The sequence below is a fragment of the Podarcis liolepis genome (assembly GCF_965112155.1).
Source record: "Podarcis liolepis genome assembly, chromosome: Z".
In the NCBI taxonomy this organism is placed as follows: domain Eukaryota; kingdom Metazoa; phylum Chordata; class Lepidosauria; order Squamata; family Lacertidae; genus Podarcis; species Podarcis liolepis.
In genome coordinates, this window is record NC_139570.1 from 37,676,473 (window position 1) to 37,690,385 (window position 13,913).

At 45.7% G+C, this 13,913-nt stretch overlaps 1 protein-coding gene across 2 annotated transcripts in view; it reads right to left on the minus strand.

The window, feature by feature from the left end:
- Positions 1–13,913, minus strand: part of LAMC3 (laminin subunit gamma 3) — a 72,032-nt gene that overhangs the window by 31,266 nt on the left and 26,853 nt on the right. For both annotated transcript variants that reach the window (XM_083485501.1, XM_083485502.1), the window contains exons 9-12: positions 13,029–13,142; positions 11,863–12,064; positions 10,456–10,568; positions 9,224–9,442 (exon numbers count right to left, since the gene is read on the minus strand). In XM_083485501.1, the coding sequence (XP_083341627.1) occupies positions 9,224–9,442; positions 10,456–10,568; positions 11,863–12,064; positions 13,029–13,142 (648 nt within the window). The remainder of the gene's footprint in view (positions 1–9,223; positions 9,443–10,455; positions 10,569–11,862; positions 12,065–13,028; positions 13,143–13,913) is intronic.

Sequence of the window (13,913 nt, forward strand, 5' to 3'; positions counted from 1 at the left end):
CACCTCCAGTTTTAGGAGGACTGAAATAGGATAGCACTATCTAAAAAGCAGAACAGGAATAGTAATGGGCTGGAAACACTTTTAAGTATCTCAGGATGAATATACCCTACAACTAAAGCAGGTCCTACGTGCAATGTATTATATCCTATATGAGGTTCTGCTACTTGAAAAGGCACAGATATTGACAGACTGAAATGAGCATCCAGAAGGTCAGAAAGGAAAAGGGCTGCAACGAGGGCTGGGCGATGCCAACATTGTGATATGTCACCAGCTAAACATCGTGATACACCAATATTTTTTAATTTATCTCCTTTGGTCTAAAATAAAAGACACACCAGCATACACAGAAGGGGAGAGGAGAGGAAACAGGCTTCAACAACAAAGGAAGGTTTATTAATATTAATTTTAAATCAGCAATAAATAATCCTAGTTTATTCTACTACTAGAAAAGCAAGCGTCAGGAACATGAAGGGGGATGACTAACTTCTCTCAAAGCCAAAATGTGCTGCCCCCTCCAATTGGATTGTCTCAATTATGGATTTTTCCAATTTTGTACCACCTTGGCATGGCAGCCTGCACAGGAAAACCAGGCTCTGGCAGGGTCCCAGAGCCCTTCTCTCTTTCCCAAACCTGGGCAAGCACTTACCAGACTTCAGGCTTTTGGAAGGTGGTGCCAGGGCTCTAGCACCGCCCTCCCAAAAGCCACACAAAATGGATGCACTTTGTAATCTTTCCTAAAATGGCTGCGGCCTGTGGGAAGCTAGGATAGTATTTGGCGCCCCCAAGTGGATCTTCTCAAGAATGCATCTTCTCACCTTTGTGTGGGCAAGCCCTTAATAGGTTTCCGGCTTCAGTATGGTGGTGCCAGGCCTTTGGAAGCACCCCTAGCGCCGCCCTCCAACAGCCACACAAAATGGATGCACTTTGTAATCTTTCCTAAAATGGCTGCGGCCTGTGGGAAGCTAGGATAGTATTTGGCGCCCCCAAGTGGATCTTCTCAAGAATGCATCTTCTCACCTTTGTGTGGGCAAGCCCTTAATTCGCTTACGGCTTCAATATGGCGGTGCCAGGCCCTTGGAAGCACCCCTAGCACCGCCCTCCAACAGCCACACAAAATGGATGCACCTTGTAATCTTTCCTAATATGGCTGCTGCCTGTGGGAAGCTTGGATTTGGTGCCCCCAAGTGGATCTTCTCACCTTTGTATGGGCAAGCCCTTAATAGGTTTCCGGCTTCAGTATGGTGGTGCCAGGCCTTTGGAAGCACCCCTAGCACCGCCCTCCAAAAGCCACACAAAATGGATGCACCTTGTAATCTTTCCTAATATGGCTGCTGCCTGTGGGAAGCTAGGATTTGGCACCCCCAAGTGGATCTTCTGAAGAATGCATCTTCTCACCTTTGTGTGGGCAAGCCCTTACTAGGCTTTCAGCTTCAGTATGGCAGTGCCAGGCCTTTGGAAGCATCCCAGCCTTAGCGCCGCCCTCTTCCAACAGCCGCACAAAATGGATGCACTTTGTAATCTTTCCTAAAATGGCAGCCTCCGGCAGCCCAATATTTGGTGGCCCCAAGTGGAACTTCTTAATATTGCAACGAAGGCTGGGCGATTTCAACATCGTGATATGTCACCAGCTAAACATCGCAATATACGGATGTAACACAATGTCTAAAATAAGGATGAAACTATGTAGAAGCCAACGAACGGGATGATATTCTGGGAACGGCTATTACCTAGGGGGTCTAAATTTTATAAACTCGTACTTACCTTTAACATATTGTTACAACCGTTATATTATAGCGCAGATAATTTTAAAATTTGCTCCTTTTCTCTACAATCAAACCTGTGCAGGCAATTAGTAGTCTAGATACCAAAGTTAAAGTGGGAGAACATTTCCCAACAGACACAAGGGAGACACACAGAAGGAAGGGGACAAGGGAGGAATGAGGCTTAAAAAACAGAGCAAGGTTTATTTTTTGAAACAACCCCCGTTTAGGGAAGTAAATAAATAGAGCACGTGCACACGCGCACGCACACACAAGCAGATCTTTCCAAAGGTTTCATGCCTGGGACTCACTTTTAGGCATACATCATTTCAAGACACAGTAATTCAGTTTTCCTAGCAAACTGCAGGTTAAATGAATCCCTTTCCACCCCCCAGGAAAAAGGGGGGCGAGTGTTCGGGTGGCAGGACACACTTACACATTGCGACACACAGTTTGGAAAGCTCTGCACTACAGCAAAGCTGCAATCGCATTTGTTTTACTCAGCTGTGGGAAGATTCTGTTCGGGCTCTGGCAGTTTCCCAGAGTCCTTGTGTTGCCCTTCCAAGGGCAGATAAAAAGGATCCTTAAAATTTTGTGCCACCTCAGCTGGGCACCCTGTGCAGAAAAACTGCCCATACTGCTCTGGCTCTTGGAAGGGAACTCCAGGGCTCTGGTAGCACCCTAGAGCCCTTCCCTCCTTCCCACAGCTAGGCAAGCATTTACTGGACTTTCCACTTTCGGGAGGCGGTGCCAGGCCTCTAGCACCACCCTCCAACAGCCACACAAAATGGATGCACTTTGTAATCTTTCCTAAAATGGCTGCGGTCTATGGGAAGCTTTGGTGGGAAGCTAGGATAGTATTTGGCGCCCCCAAGTGGATCTTCTCAAGAATGCATCTTCTCACCTTTGTGTGGGCAAGCCCTTAATAGGTTTCCGGCTTCAGTATGGTGGTGCCAGGCCTTTGGAAGCACCGCTAGCACCGCCCTCCCAAAAGCCACACAAAATGGATGCACCTTGTAATCTTTCCTAATATGGCTGCTGCCTGTGGGAAGCTAGGATTTGGCGCCCCCAAGTGGATCTTCTCAAGAATGCATCTTCTCACCTTTGTGTGGGCAAGCCCTTACTAGGCTTTCGGCTTCAGTATGGCAGTGCCAGGCCTTTGGAAGCATCCCAGCCTTAGCGCCGCCCTCTTCCAACAGCCACACAAAATGGACCCAATTCTTAATCTTTCCTAAAATGGTGGCCAATTTGGCGCCCCCAAGAGGATCTTCTCAATTTTGCAAGGAGGGCTGAGCGATTTCTTGCTTTTCAACATTGTGATATGTCATCGCAATATATACTGATACAGCACCATGTCTGTGTCTGAAATATGAACGGAGATATGTAGAGACGAACAGGGTTACGTGCCGGCAACTCATATTATTTAGGAGTCTAAAACTTATTCATTTTATCTTATGCTTAAGAAATTGTTACAACTGTGATTTTATATTACCAATAATTTATAAAATTATACATTCTCTCTAAAATAAAAGCTGTAGAAAAAATTATCAGCTTAGATGTCAAAGGTAAGGTGAGAGAAAGCTCCCTAACAGAGATGAGGGAGACACAAATTGCGGGGGGGGGGGGGAGACAACAGGAAGAAAGAGGATTAAATAGGGCAAGAATTATTTTTATTGTTTTAAACTCAGCATTAAATAACTCCAGTTTATTTTTCTACCAGAGTAGTGGAGGCTGCCAAGCGAGCCACAGTAACATGCCAGGCTTTGGGGAGGGGAGGCAGAAAAGGCTTCCTGCTCATGCAACAGCCCCAAATTTTGTGCCACCTAGGCAGGGTGACTCTTGCTTAAAAACTGCAGGCTCCAATTTGGCTCTGGGAAGAAAACTGGAGGGCTCTGGCAGCACTCTAGAGCCCCTCCCTGCTTCCCAAAACTGGGCAAGCAGTTACTAGACTTCCAGCTTCAGGAAGGCAGTGCCAGGGCTGCAGCAGCCTCCAAGAGCCCTAGCATCACATTCCAACAGCCACACAAAATGGATGCACTTTGTAATCTTTCCTAATATGGCTGCGGCCTGTGGGAAGCTAGGATTTGGCACCCCCAAGTGGATATTCTCAAGTATGCATCTTCCCACCTTTGTGTGGGCAAGCCCTTAATAGGCTTCCGGCTTCAATATGGCGGTGCCAGGCCCTTGGAAGCATCTCAAGCGCCGCCCTCTTCCAACAGCCACACAAAATGGACCCACTTCTTAATCTTTCCTAAAATGGCGGCCAATTTGGCGCCCCCAAGAGGATCTTCTCAATTTTGCAAGGAGGGCTGAGCGATGTCTTGTTTTTCAACATTGTGATATGTCATCACGATATATATACCGATACAGCACCATGTCCATATCTGAAATATGAACGGAGATATGTAGAACGAACAGAGTTACGTGCCGGCAACTCATATTAGTTAGGGGTCTAAAACGTATTTATTTTTACTTACACTTAAGAAATTATTACAACTGTGAATTCATATTACCAACATTTCTTAAATCTGCACCTTTCTCTAAAATAAAATCTGTGGAAGAAATCAGCAGCACATATGTCAAAGATAAGATGAGAGAATGTTCCTTAACAGAGATGAGATAGACACAGATGGGGGGGGGGAGGCAAAGGGAGGAAAGAGGTTTAAACTCACAATTAAATAACCCCCGTTTATTTTTCTATCACAGTAGTGGAGGCTGCCATGTGAGCCACAGCAACCTGCCAGGCTTTTGGCAAGGGAGGCAGAAAGGGCTTTGTGCTCTTGCAAGAGCCTCAGATTTTGTGCCATCTAGGCTGGGTGCCCTGTGCATAAAAACTGCAGGTACAATATTGTGCCACCTTGGTGTGACACCCTGCGCAGGAAAACCAGGCTCTGGCATCTTCCTAGAGCCCTTCCCTGGTTCCTAAAACTGGGCAAGCACTTACTAAACTTCTGGCTTTTGGAAGGCGGTGCCAGGGCTTTGTGCCACCCTCCAACAGCCACACAAAATGGATGCACTTTGTAATCTTCCCTAAAATGGAGACCTCTGGGAGGCTAGTATAGGCACCCCCAAATGGATCTTCTCAAACATGCATCTTCTCACTTTTGTGTGGGCAAGCACTTACTAGACTTCCAGCTTCAGGAAGGCATTGCCAGGGCTGCCTCAAGGGCCCTAGTGTCACCCCCCAAGGCCACACAACACTGATGCACTTTGTAATCTTTCCTAAACTGACAGCAGCTTTTTGGCGCCCGCAAGTGGAGCTTGTCAGTTTTGCAGCACATCAGATTTCTGAATGACTAAAATAGCATAGAACTATGTAAAAAGGAGAACAGGAGTAATGGACTAGAAACACTTTTAAGTACCTCAGGAGGAATATACCCTACAACAAAAGCAGGTCCTGCATGCAATGTATTATGGCATATATGACATTCCACTACTTGAAAATGCATAGAGATTAACAGACTAAAATAACCATCCTACATAAACATAGGTCAGAAAGGAAAAGTGCTGCAACTAGGGCTGGGTGATGTCTGGCTCTGGAAAGGAATATTCAAGCTCTGGCAGGGTCCTATAGCCCTTATCTCTTTCCCAAAGATGGGCAATCAAGTACTAGATTTCCGGCTTTGGGAAGGCGGTGCCAGGGCTCTGGCATCACCCAGAGCTCTAGCGCAGCCCTTCCAAAAGCCACACAAAATGGATGCACTTTGTAATCACTCTTAAAATGGCATCCTCTGCGTGGCCAATATTTGGCGCCATCAAGTGGATCTTCGCAAGTATTTTTGGATGAAATAGCATAGTACTATGTTAAAAAAAACAACGAGAATAGCCAGAAACAAGTGTCAAACCAGTTTTGGACAATGTATCACATACCCTCCAACATTTCTCCGATGAAAATAAGGACTTCCCATTCCATAATGATGATTTTACTATTTATAACCCCCCCCCCACATCTTACTGGGTTGCCCCAGCCACTCTGGGCAGCTTCCAACATAATTAAAATTAAAATTAAAAAAGATTGCCTTCAGATAACTCCATCACCTCCAACATTTCTTCAATGAAAATAGAGACATCCTAAGGAAAAGTGGGATATTCTGGGATCAAATCAGAAACAAAATCAGGGACATCTCTGGAAAATAGGGACACTTGGAGGGTCTGGTATCACCCAGCCCTAGCCCAAACAAAAAGGTTTGGAGGGCTGCATTTGGGCCCCAGGTCCTAGATTTCTCACCCCTGTTTTATCTGCACATAAACCATCAGGTATTTCTGTTGAATAAGCTCCATTGACATGAATGGGCATTACACAAGAAAACAGCTTCCTGGAACTGGAGAAAGGATGCCTGTTGCTAGTAAGCCTACTTAAATAGTTTCAACCACCAATAAATCACACCGGCTCATCATTTCCATGCTGCTTGGTTTTCTGTTAACCATCAGCAGTTTTAGCCCATAAAAAGTGGAGACAGCATAAAGAAATAAATGCAAGCTTCAAAATGGGATGCAGGTGACTTGCAAAGGTCTTAAACTTCAAATAGAGCATAGCCAGAGAACCTCTGGTTATGAAGGGCCGTGTCTGTAGATTCAAAATGCCCTTTCTTAGAGATCGCTCCAGGTAGACAGAGAAGCTGTTTCCAATACGAAATCAAAAGAGAATTGGAAGAAGAAAAGAGTGTAGAGCAGCACACTTTTGCATGTGGTTAGGAGTGATATGTCACAACTGTAAACACAATTGCCATTATTAATTTTTGAAATTTGGTAAGCCATAAGAAAAGGTTCCAAGTGATGGCAAATACTGTAGGGGAACTGCCACAAAATCAGCAAAGTTTTTGGATCAGCAGTAGCTATCATTTATAGTAGCAGGAGCTGCAAGAAAATGTTGCAGCATGAAGTCCTCTTAGGGATGTAAGGAGGTAGCCGTTTCCATCCCATCCACCATTCACTGAAATCAGTGCTGTTTCCATTTCCCCACAGTTCAAGTTCCACTAGAGCCTATTTCATTCACTTCACTAGCCACTACAACTGAAACAAACAAGATTAGTTATGTGATTGATTTACATGATAACGCATTTGGATAATGTGTCTTATGTGATTTCTATTTTGTTTCCTTGATGCTAGTTGCTGACCGTAACAATAAATATTTTACTTGATTTTAGTGGAAGGAAATGTTAAAAGCAATGCATACAATCACATAATTATTTTTGTAGCATTTATGGAAACAACAGTACTCATATTTGCTTGCTTGGTTTTAATTTCTGAACTTTGATGAACAAGCACATTGTGGCAATTTCCGCTCCTGTTTTGCAGCAGGATTTCCCAACATGTCTAGGAGCTTCTATTCAGGGGTTCAGTCACCTATGTTCTCTACCAAGATAATCCATTTCATTTACACCACCACCCACCATTCACTCGTGTTCTACACCCACTGAACACGCTCAGTTCACAATTTCCTGCAAAGGTCCATCTAACCAGTATAGCAAGCAACACAAGATGCGAACAAGGCTGTGTTGGCTGGCTTGGAGTTTGCTCTGGGAAACGGAGTTGCAAACAGAGTCGGGCAAATGGGGGCAAGGAAGAAGAGGGTGGATGTGGCAGGGCTGGAAGAAATCAAATGACTGGCAAGAGCCTATCTGACGGACGCACAGCTTGATTGAAGGAAATTAGAGCTGCAAGATCAAAGCCCTGGAATTGCATCCAAGGATTGCGTGGAACCAGAAAGGAGGAGACCAGACGCAGTGGAATTCCTCAGTAAAAAAAGGCGGGGGTGGCAGAAGACAGCAAAGCGTTGTGCTGTTTCCATTTGGTAAAACAAAGGAACTTGTTAATAATTTTCCTATTATTTTTTTTATAAAAAGGAGCAATACAAGCCTTTGTGCATCTCAGTCATGTCCCATGAAGCAGCCCATATGTTGCAGTAACAGAGCATGAGCCAGATGCTGGCAGCCTCTAAGCACATGTGTGTGTGGTTTGTAGAATCACACACAACAGCCATACCTGGATTGGGTTAACTTGGTCACTGTGTGTACATGTCCAGTGATATTTTCCTTTCAGTCTGAATGTTACTGTCCATGTTAATTTTGTACAGCTGTACCTCAGGATGCGAACGGGATCCGTTCCGGAGCCCCGTTCGCATCCTGAATGGAACATAAGACGCAATGGTACGACAGCGAGTCTACGCGTGCGCAAGTCACGTTTCACCGCTTCCGCGCATGCACGTGATGTCATTTTGAGTGCCTGCTCATGCGCGAGCAACGAAACCTGGAAGTAACGCGCTCCGTTACTTCCGGGTTGCCGCGCAGCACAACCCGAACACGCTCAACTTGAAGCACATTCAACCCGAGGTATGACAGTACTGGAGAAATCCTGGGAGTACCGTATTTTTCGCCCTATAGGACGCACTTTTCCCCCTCCAAAAATGAAGGGGAAATGTGTGTGCGTCCTATGGGGTGAATGCAGGCTTCAGGAAGCTATCCACAAGCCTTGGGAGGCCGTAAGAGTTCCCACCGGGCTCCCACGGCTTGCGGAGAGCTGCCTGCATCCCGAAGCCTGGGCGCGCTGAGCAGTCACGCCCGGGCTTCGGGTAGCTCTGCGCATGCCGCGGGAGCCCTCCCACGGCTTGCGCAGAGCTGCCTCTATCCCGAAGCCCGGGCGCGCTAAGCAGTCACGCCCGGGCTTCAGGTAGCTCTGCGCAAGCAGCGGGAGCCCTCCCACGGCTTGTGCAGAGCTGCCTCTATCCTGAAGCCTGGGCACGCTGAGTAGTCGCGCCTGGGCTTCGGGTAGCTCTCCGCAAGCTGTGGGAGGGCTCCCACGGCTTGCGGAGAGCAGCCTGTTCTGGGGGATGCGGTCGGGGGAACCTTGGGCTTCCCCCACCCCAGCCCCATGCCTGGGGGGGGGGAATAAAAAATTTTCCCTTTATTTCCCCCCCAAAATACTAGGTGCACCCTATGGGCCGGTGTGCCCTATGGGGTGAAAAATACGGTACTTTTAAATGATATTCCTGCAGTATGGGGACTAGGGGTAGGTGAATCTGCAAATTTTTCTAATTTTTCCATTCTTAAGTTCAGCTCACCACATTTCCACATCAGTTTGCAATAAAAAGAAGTCACCGTGAAAATTCATTTACTCTTCAATTGCTTTTGGGATATTTTATCAGAAACGATTCATAAACTGAACTAAGTAATACAAATGTGAGAAATTATTGATTCTTATTTATTTATTAATTGCATTTCTATCACACCTTTTTCTCCAAAGAGCTTGAGTTGGTCACATGGTTCTCCCCACTTCTCATTTAATCCCCACCACAACCTTGTGAGATAGTTTAGGCTGAGAGACTGTGACCAACCCAAAATCACACCTAGCGAGCTTCATGGCTGAGTGGGGATTTGAACCCTGGTCTCCCAGGTCCTTGTCTGACACTCTAACCACTATACCAAACAGGATGGCAGAGACAGAAAGAGAGAGAGAGGACTGACCTGTGTCAGGGTCACAGCTGCCATGTTGGTTGCAAGAGCAGGGAACACAACTGACCAAGGGGCCACCGAATGGCACCTCCCTCTTGAAGCCAGGAGCGCAGGACTCACAGAACTGGCCAACGTATCCTTGCGGGCATATACATTCTTCGACCCACAGGGCAGGCTGAGAGAGGCCTGGGTGAGCTGACGTAAGCTGGACTTCCTTCAGGAGAATCCTACCTGAGGGGAAAGAAGGGAGACCCAGAGGGAGGAAAAGACTCAGTTGCACACCTAGTCATGGTGGCTGTGCTAGCAACACAGGCAGCTCCTTTACACCGTCAGATCCTTCGGTCCATCTAGCCCATTCTTGCTTATGCTGACTGGCAGCAGCTCTCTGGGGTCAAGGCAAGTGATCTCTCCTAGCCCTACATGGAGATGCCAGGGACTGAACCTGCAACCTTCTGCATGCAAAGCAGATATTTATCAGTGAGCTACAGCCCCTTCCCTATGTTCTACTTCCAGTGTTGAAGGTAGTCTGTCTCTGAATGCTAGTTGCTGGTAACCATGAATGGGGTGAGTTACTGTTACATTCAGGTCCTGCTTTTGGGCTTCCCATAGGGCATCTGGTTGGCTAAGTGTGAGAATAGGATGCTGGACTAAATGGACCATTTGTCTGATCCAGCAGGGCTTTTGTTAGGTTCTCAGCCTTCCAATACTCTTATTTTTCCTTCCCCTCTCCATGCATCCAAGATGCAGTAGAAGCCACCAACCTATATGTTGGATGGCTTTAAAACAGGATAATCATCATCATCATCATCATCATCATTTTTATTTATACCCCGCCCTCCCAGGCCACCTTGCGGCTTGGGACTTCCAAAGTGTTGTTATTTGTGGACCTTAAGGTCCTCTGCGGGGCATACCAGGAGAGGCGTACCAGATTAGACAAACTATCCACAATGGCTATGTTCTACCTCCATTTTGGGAGGCAGTATGCCTCTGAATACCAGTTTATGGGAATCACAAGAGGGGAGAGAAAGATTCTGCTTTCACAGACTTCCCATAATGGATGCCTGGTTGGCAATTGTAAGGACACTGGACTAAATGGGTCTCTGTTCTGGAACAAGCCAGGCTCTTCTTATGCTCTTATTCAAATTCAAGCTCACTTAAAACCAGAGGTCTTGAGGAATTGCACATTTTACATAACTGCCTACACCAGGGACCAACTACACATAGCAGGTTTTCAAATGACTTACCTGGTCCATAACTGCTTTTGGCCTGGATCCGAAGCGCTGTCAGGTTGGACAGCAGGCGCTGGAACTGGAAAGCTGACAGAGCTGGCTGCATTTCTTCCTCAGCCTCGTGAAGCCTTTGAGTAATACAGGATTGGAAGCACACAAAAGGGCTCACGGGGAAGCAGGATGAGAGCTTTAACAATGGCCTTATCACCCCCAGTGAAATGACACTTATCCGACTTCTGTTTGCTCCCTTGTCAGACCTGAGCACTTGACCATTTAGTGGCCAACGTTTTAATGGATCGCAAATCAAATCTCTCTGATGCCAACTAAAAATTGACTAGAGTTAACTGAAAAGCAATAAAGTGCACTGCACTGCCCTGTGTTGGTTGTATTTATTTCTTTAAATGCTTCTCAAAGCTCAAGCAAAAAATGAGCTGGTTATAGGAGCACCTAACAATAACTTATTAATATTACTATTTAGTTAAGAGTGCTACATTAGGACCTGAGAGACCAGGCTTCAACACTCTCCTCAGCTGCAGGGTGACTTGTTGCCAGTCACAGCCTGGGTTGCTGTGATGATAAAAATGAGGAGGGGAAGAACATGCTAGCATTTCACTCCTCCGCTGCAAATACAGCTGTTGCTAGCAGCTCAGAACAGGTTCAGGATTTCAGGTTTAGGATTTCAGCTTAGAAGATGTAAGCACTTTGCAAGAGGTTTGAAAAGCGGAGGAGAGGGTGGCCTGCCAAAACTCTTGGTGGGTTGGCTGTAACAAAGGGAGAGGTACCATGGCTGGTTCCTGTTTGTAGACCTAAGCCTCCTGCTCCTAAGAGAGGAGCAAAGAATCTTGTGATGTGAATGCTCTGTACACTGTAGGCTCAGGTTGTATATATGTGTAAATAAACCATATATCATAAAGACACTGCAGTCTTTGCTATGCCTAATTTACAAAGGAAATACACTTCGGGTAAGCACCTGGAACCCCTTGCACCACTAAGAGATCGGGGTGGCATGGAACAATATATGTATATAAAAATATAACATTTTTTAAATCTACAAAGCACCACCATGAGCAATGTGGTGCCTCCCAGATGTTTAGGACTACAACTCCCATGACTCCTGACCATTGGCCATGCTGGCTGGGAGTGATGAGAGCTGCAGTTCATAAAAATCTGGAGGAAACCAGCTTGGCTACCCTAGTTACATATCACAACAAATATCACACATATATATTCACATGAGCAAAATAAAACTTTTTAAATTGGGTGACCTTGATTCTCTCTTGACCCTCTCTTTACTTTTCATTTGATCACCACAATGCCATTGTTTACTGTTTGCATGCTTGAGAATTTTTAAAAGGCTGTTAGATCAGAACACCTTGGCTTGTGATAGGAACAGGTGAGGAAGAATGGTAGAGAAAAAGATACCTGAACGCTATCATGTGCTCTTCACAGTGTGTGCCATTTCTGCTGTCTTCTGTATCGGCATAACTGGCTGACACTGAGATGCCATCCCCCTCCAAAACCAGCCCAATGGGGAAAGAATGGAAGTCAGGTGTAGTGCTTGCTACGCGGAAGAACACGGAGAGAGTCTGCCCGTAACTAAGGCGCTGGTCACCCAGGAACCTCTCTAAGGATTGAGAGGGAAATTCAGAGGAAAGGCAAAAGTTAGATAGTTTATTTATCACATTGCATTTATATCCCATCTTTTCCTCCAAGCAGCTCAAGGTGGTCTATGTGGTTCTTGTCTCTTCCCATTTCATCCTCCGCAATAACCCCGTGGGTAGGTTAGGCTGAGAGATAGCAACTGGCAACTATCTCCCTGACAGCTTAATGGCCAAGAGGGGATTTGAAACCTCGACTCAGAGATCCTAGGCTGACGCTCTAACCACTACACTATACTGGGGCTGGATGAACAAATATCTCTATTTCGGTTTCTATCAGTTTTTCAGTTTTCCAATTTTAAGTTCAGTTTGCCACTTTTCCACCAGCTGTTTGTGATTTATTATTATTATTTAAAAACATTGCAAAAAATTGTCAGCATCTGTCAACGCTGTACACATTTTTGCCCAATAAATACATGATTTGCAAGCAATTTTCCATAAGGGAATGCATTTTTCGATGTTTTTCAGAAAAATATGCATTCTTAGGTACACTTTCCCCTGTAACACACATGTCTTTTGGCTGCAGAACCTGCATCAGAAAATTTGGCAAAGTGTGAATTTCAAAGGATAGCCTTGATGGTATTGTTCTGTGAAGTGTAAATTAGATAGGCTTCCATTAAAGCTTGGATTTAACACTTTGGGTTCCGCACCTTTGCCTCCATCACCCATTAATGAGGAATCTGACTCCTGGTCCCTGACATAGTCAAAGTGATGACCTCAAGCTGGAAGGATACTGTCACCACAAGCTACTCTTGCAGAACAGTGAGCATCGAGTGACCAGCTTGCTATGTGCTTTTGGGACTGGCCCCAAGGGCAAATTCCTTCCAGAGGGCCATTTGACCTAGAGTCATTATGATAAACTGCAATGGAAGGAGCTAGCAGCCTTGAGAGAAGGAATTTTCATCACTTCCTGCTTTGCAGATACTATACCTGGCGCTATAAAATCAGCCTCTTCCTCCTCTTGCTCCAGGAAGATCTCTCCTCTAGTCCAGCGGAGCGGGACCTCCTGCCCACTTGGATTTACTGCTTTCCAGCCATCGAGTCCTAGTAAAAAACAACAAAACACAAGCAAAGTCTGGCTGACCTTGCAATTTAGCTCGCTTTTGCCTACAAGGTTGAACCTAGGATCTTCAACATGCAAGACAGATGAGCTACAGCCCTTCCAAGAGGAACATAGGAAGCTGCCTTATACAGAGCGAGACCCTTTACTCTATCTAGCTCAGTATTGTCTGCACTGACGGGAAGCGGCTCTCCAGGATTTCATTCCCAGCCCTACCTGGAGATGCCACTGGGAGCTGAACCTGGGACCTTCTGTGTGTAAAGTGGGCACTCAATTAATATCCTTCCCTTCTTTCGCCATTCTTGCTCATGGAGGCCTGATGAAATTTCACCCTATAACTACATAGAATCATAGAATTGTAGAGTTGGAAGGGACCACAAGGGTCATCTAGTCCAACCTCCTGCAATGCATCTTTCACCCAACGTGGGGCTCGAACCCACAACCCTGCGACTGAGAGTCTCATGAGCTATTCATGTTGAAACAGGAACTGGAGCTCTGGAAGAATGAAAAAAAAAAAACCAAACCAATTGTTACTTTGCACCACGATAGCCATGGGGAGAAAGCATCTGGATTCCAGACACTAAGAAATGTTATGGTATAAAGGCAAGCTATATGAACCAAGGAAAGGCATTACAACGGAATGTGTTGCTTCCCCTTCCATTTAAAAAAATAATTGGAACAGATTCCAATACAATGGGTATTTCATGCCATCCCTATTTGGGTGTTTTTAAAAATATATTGTTAATCAGTTAATT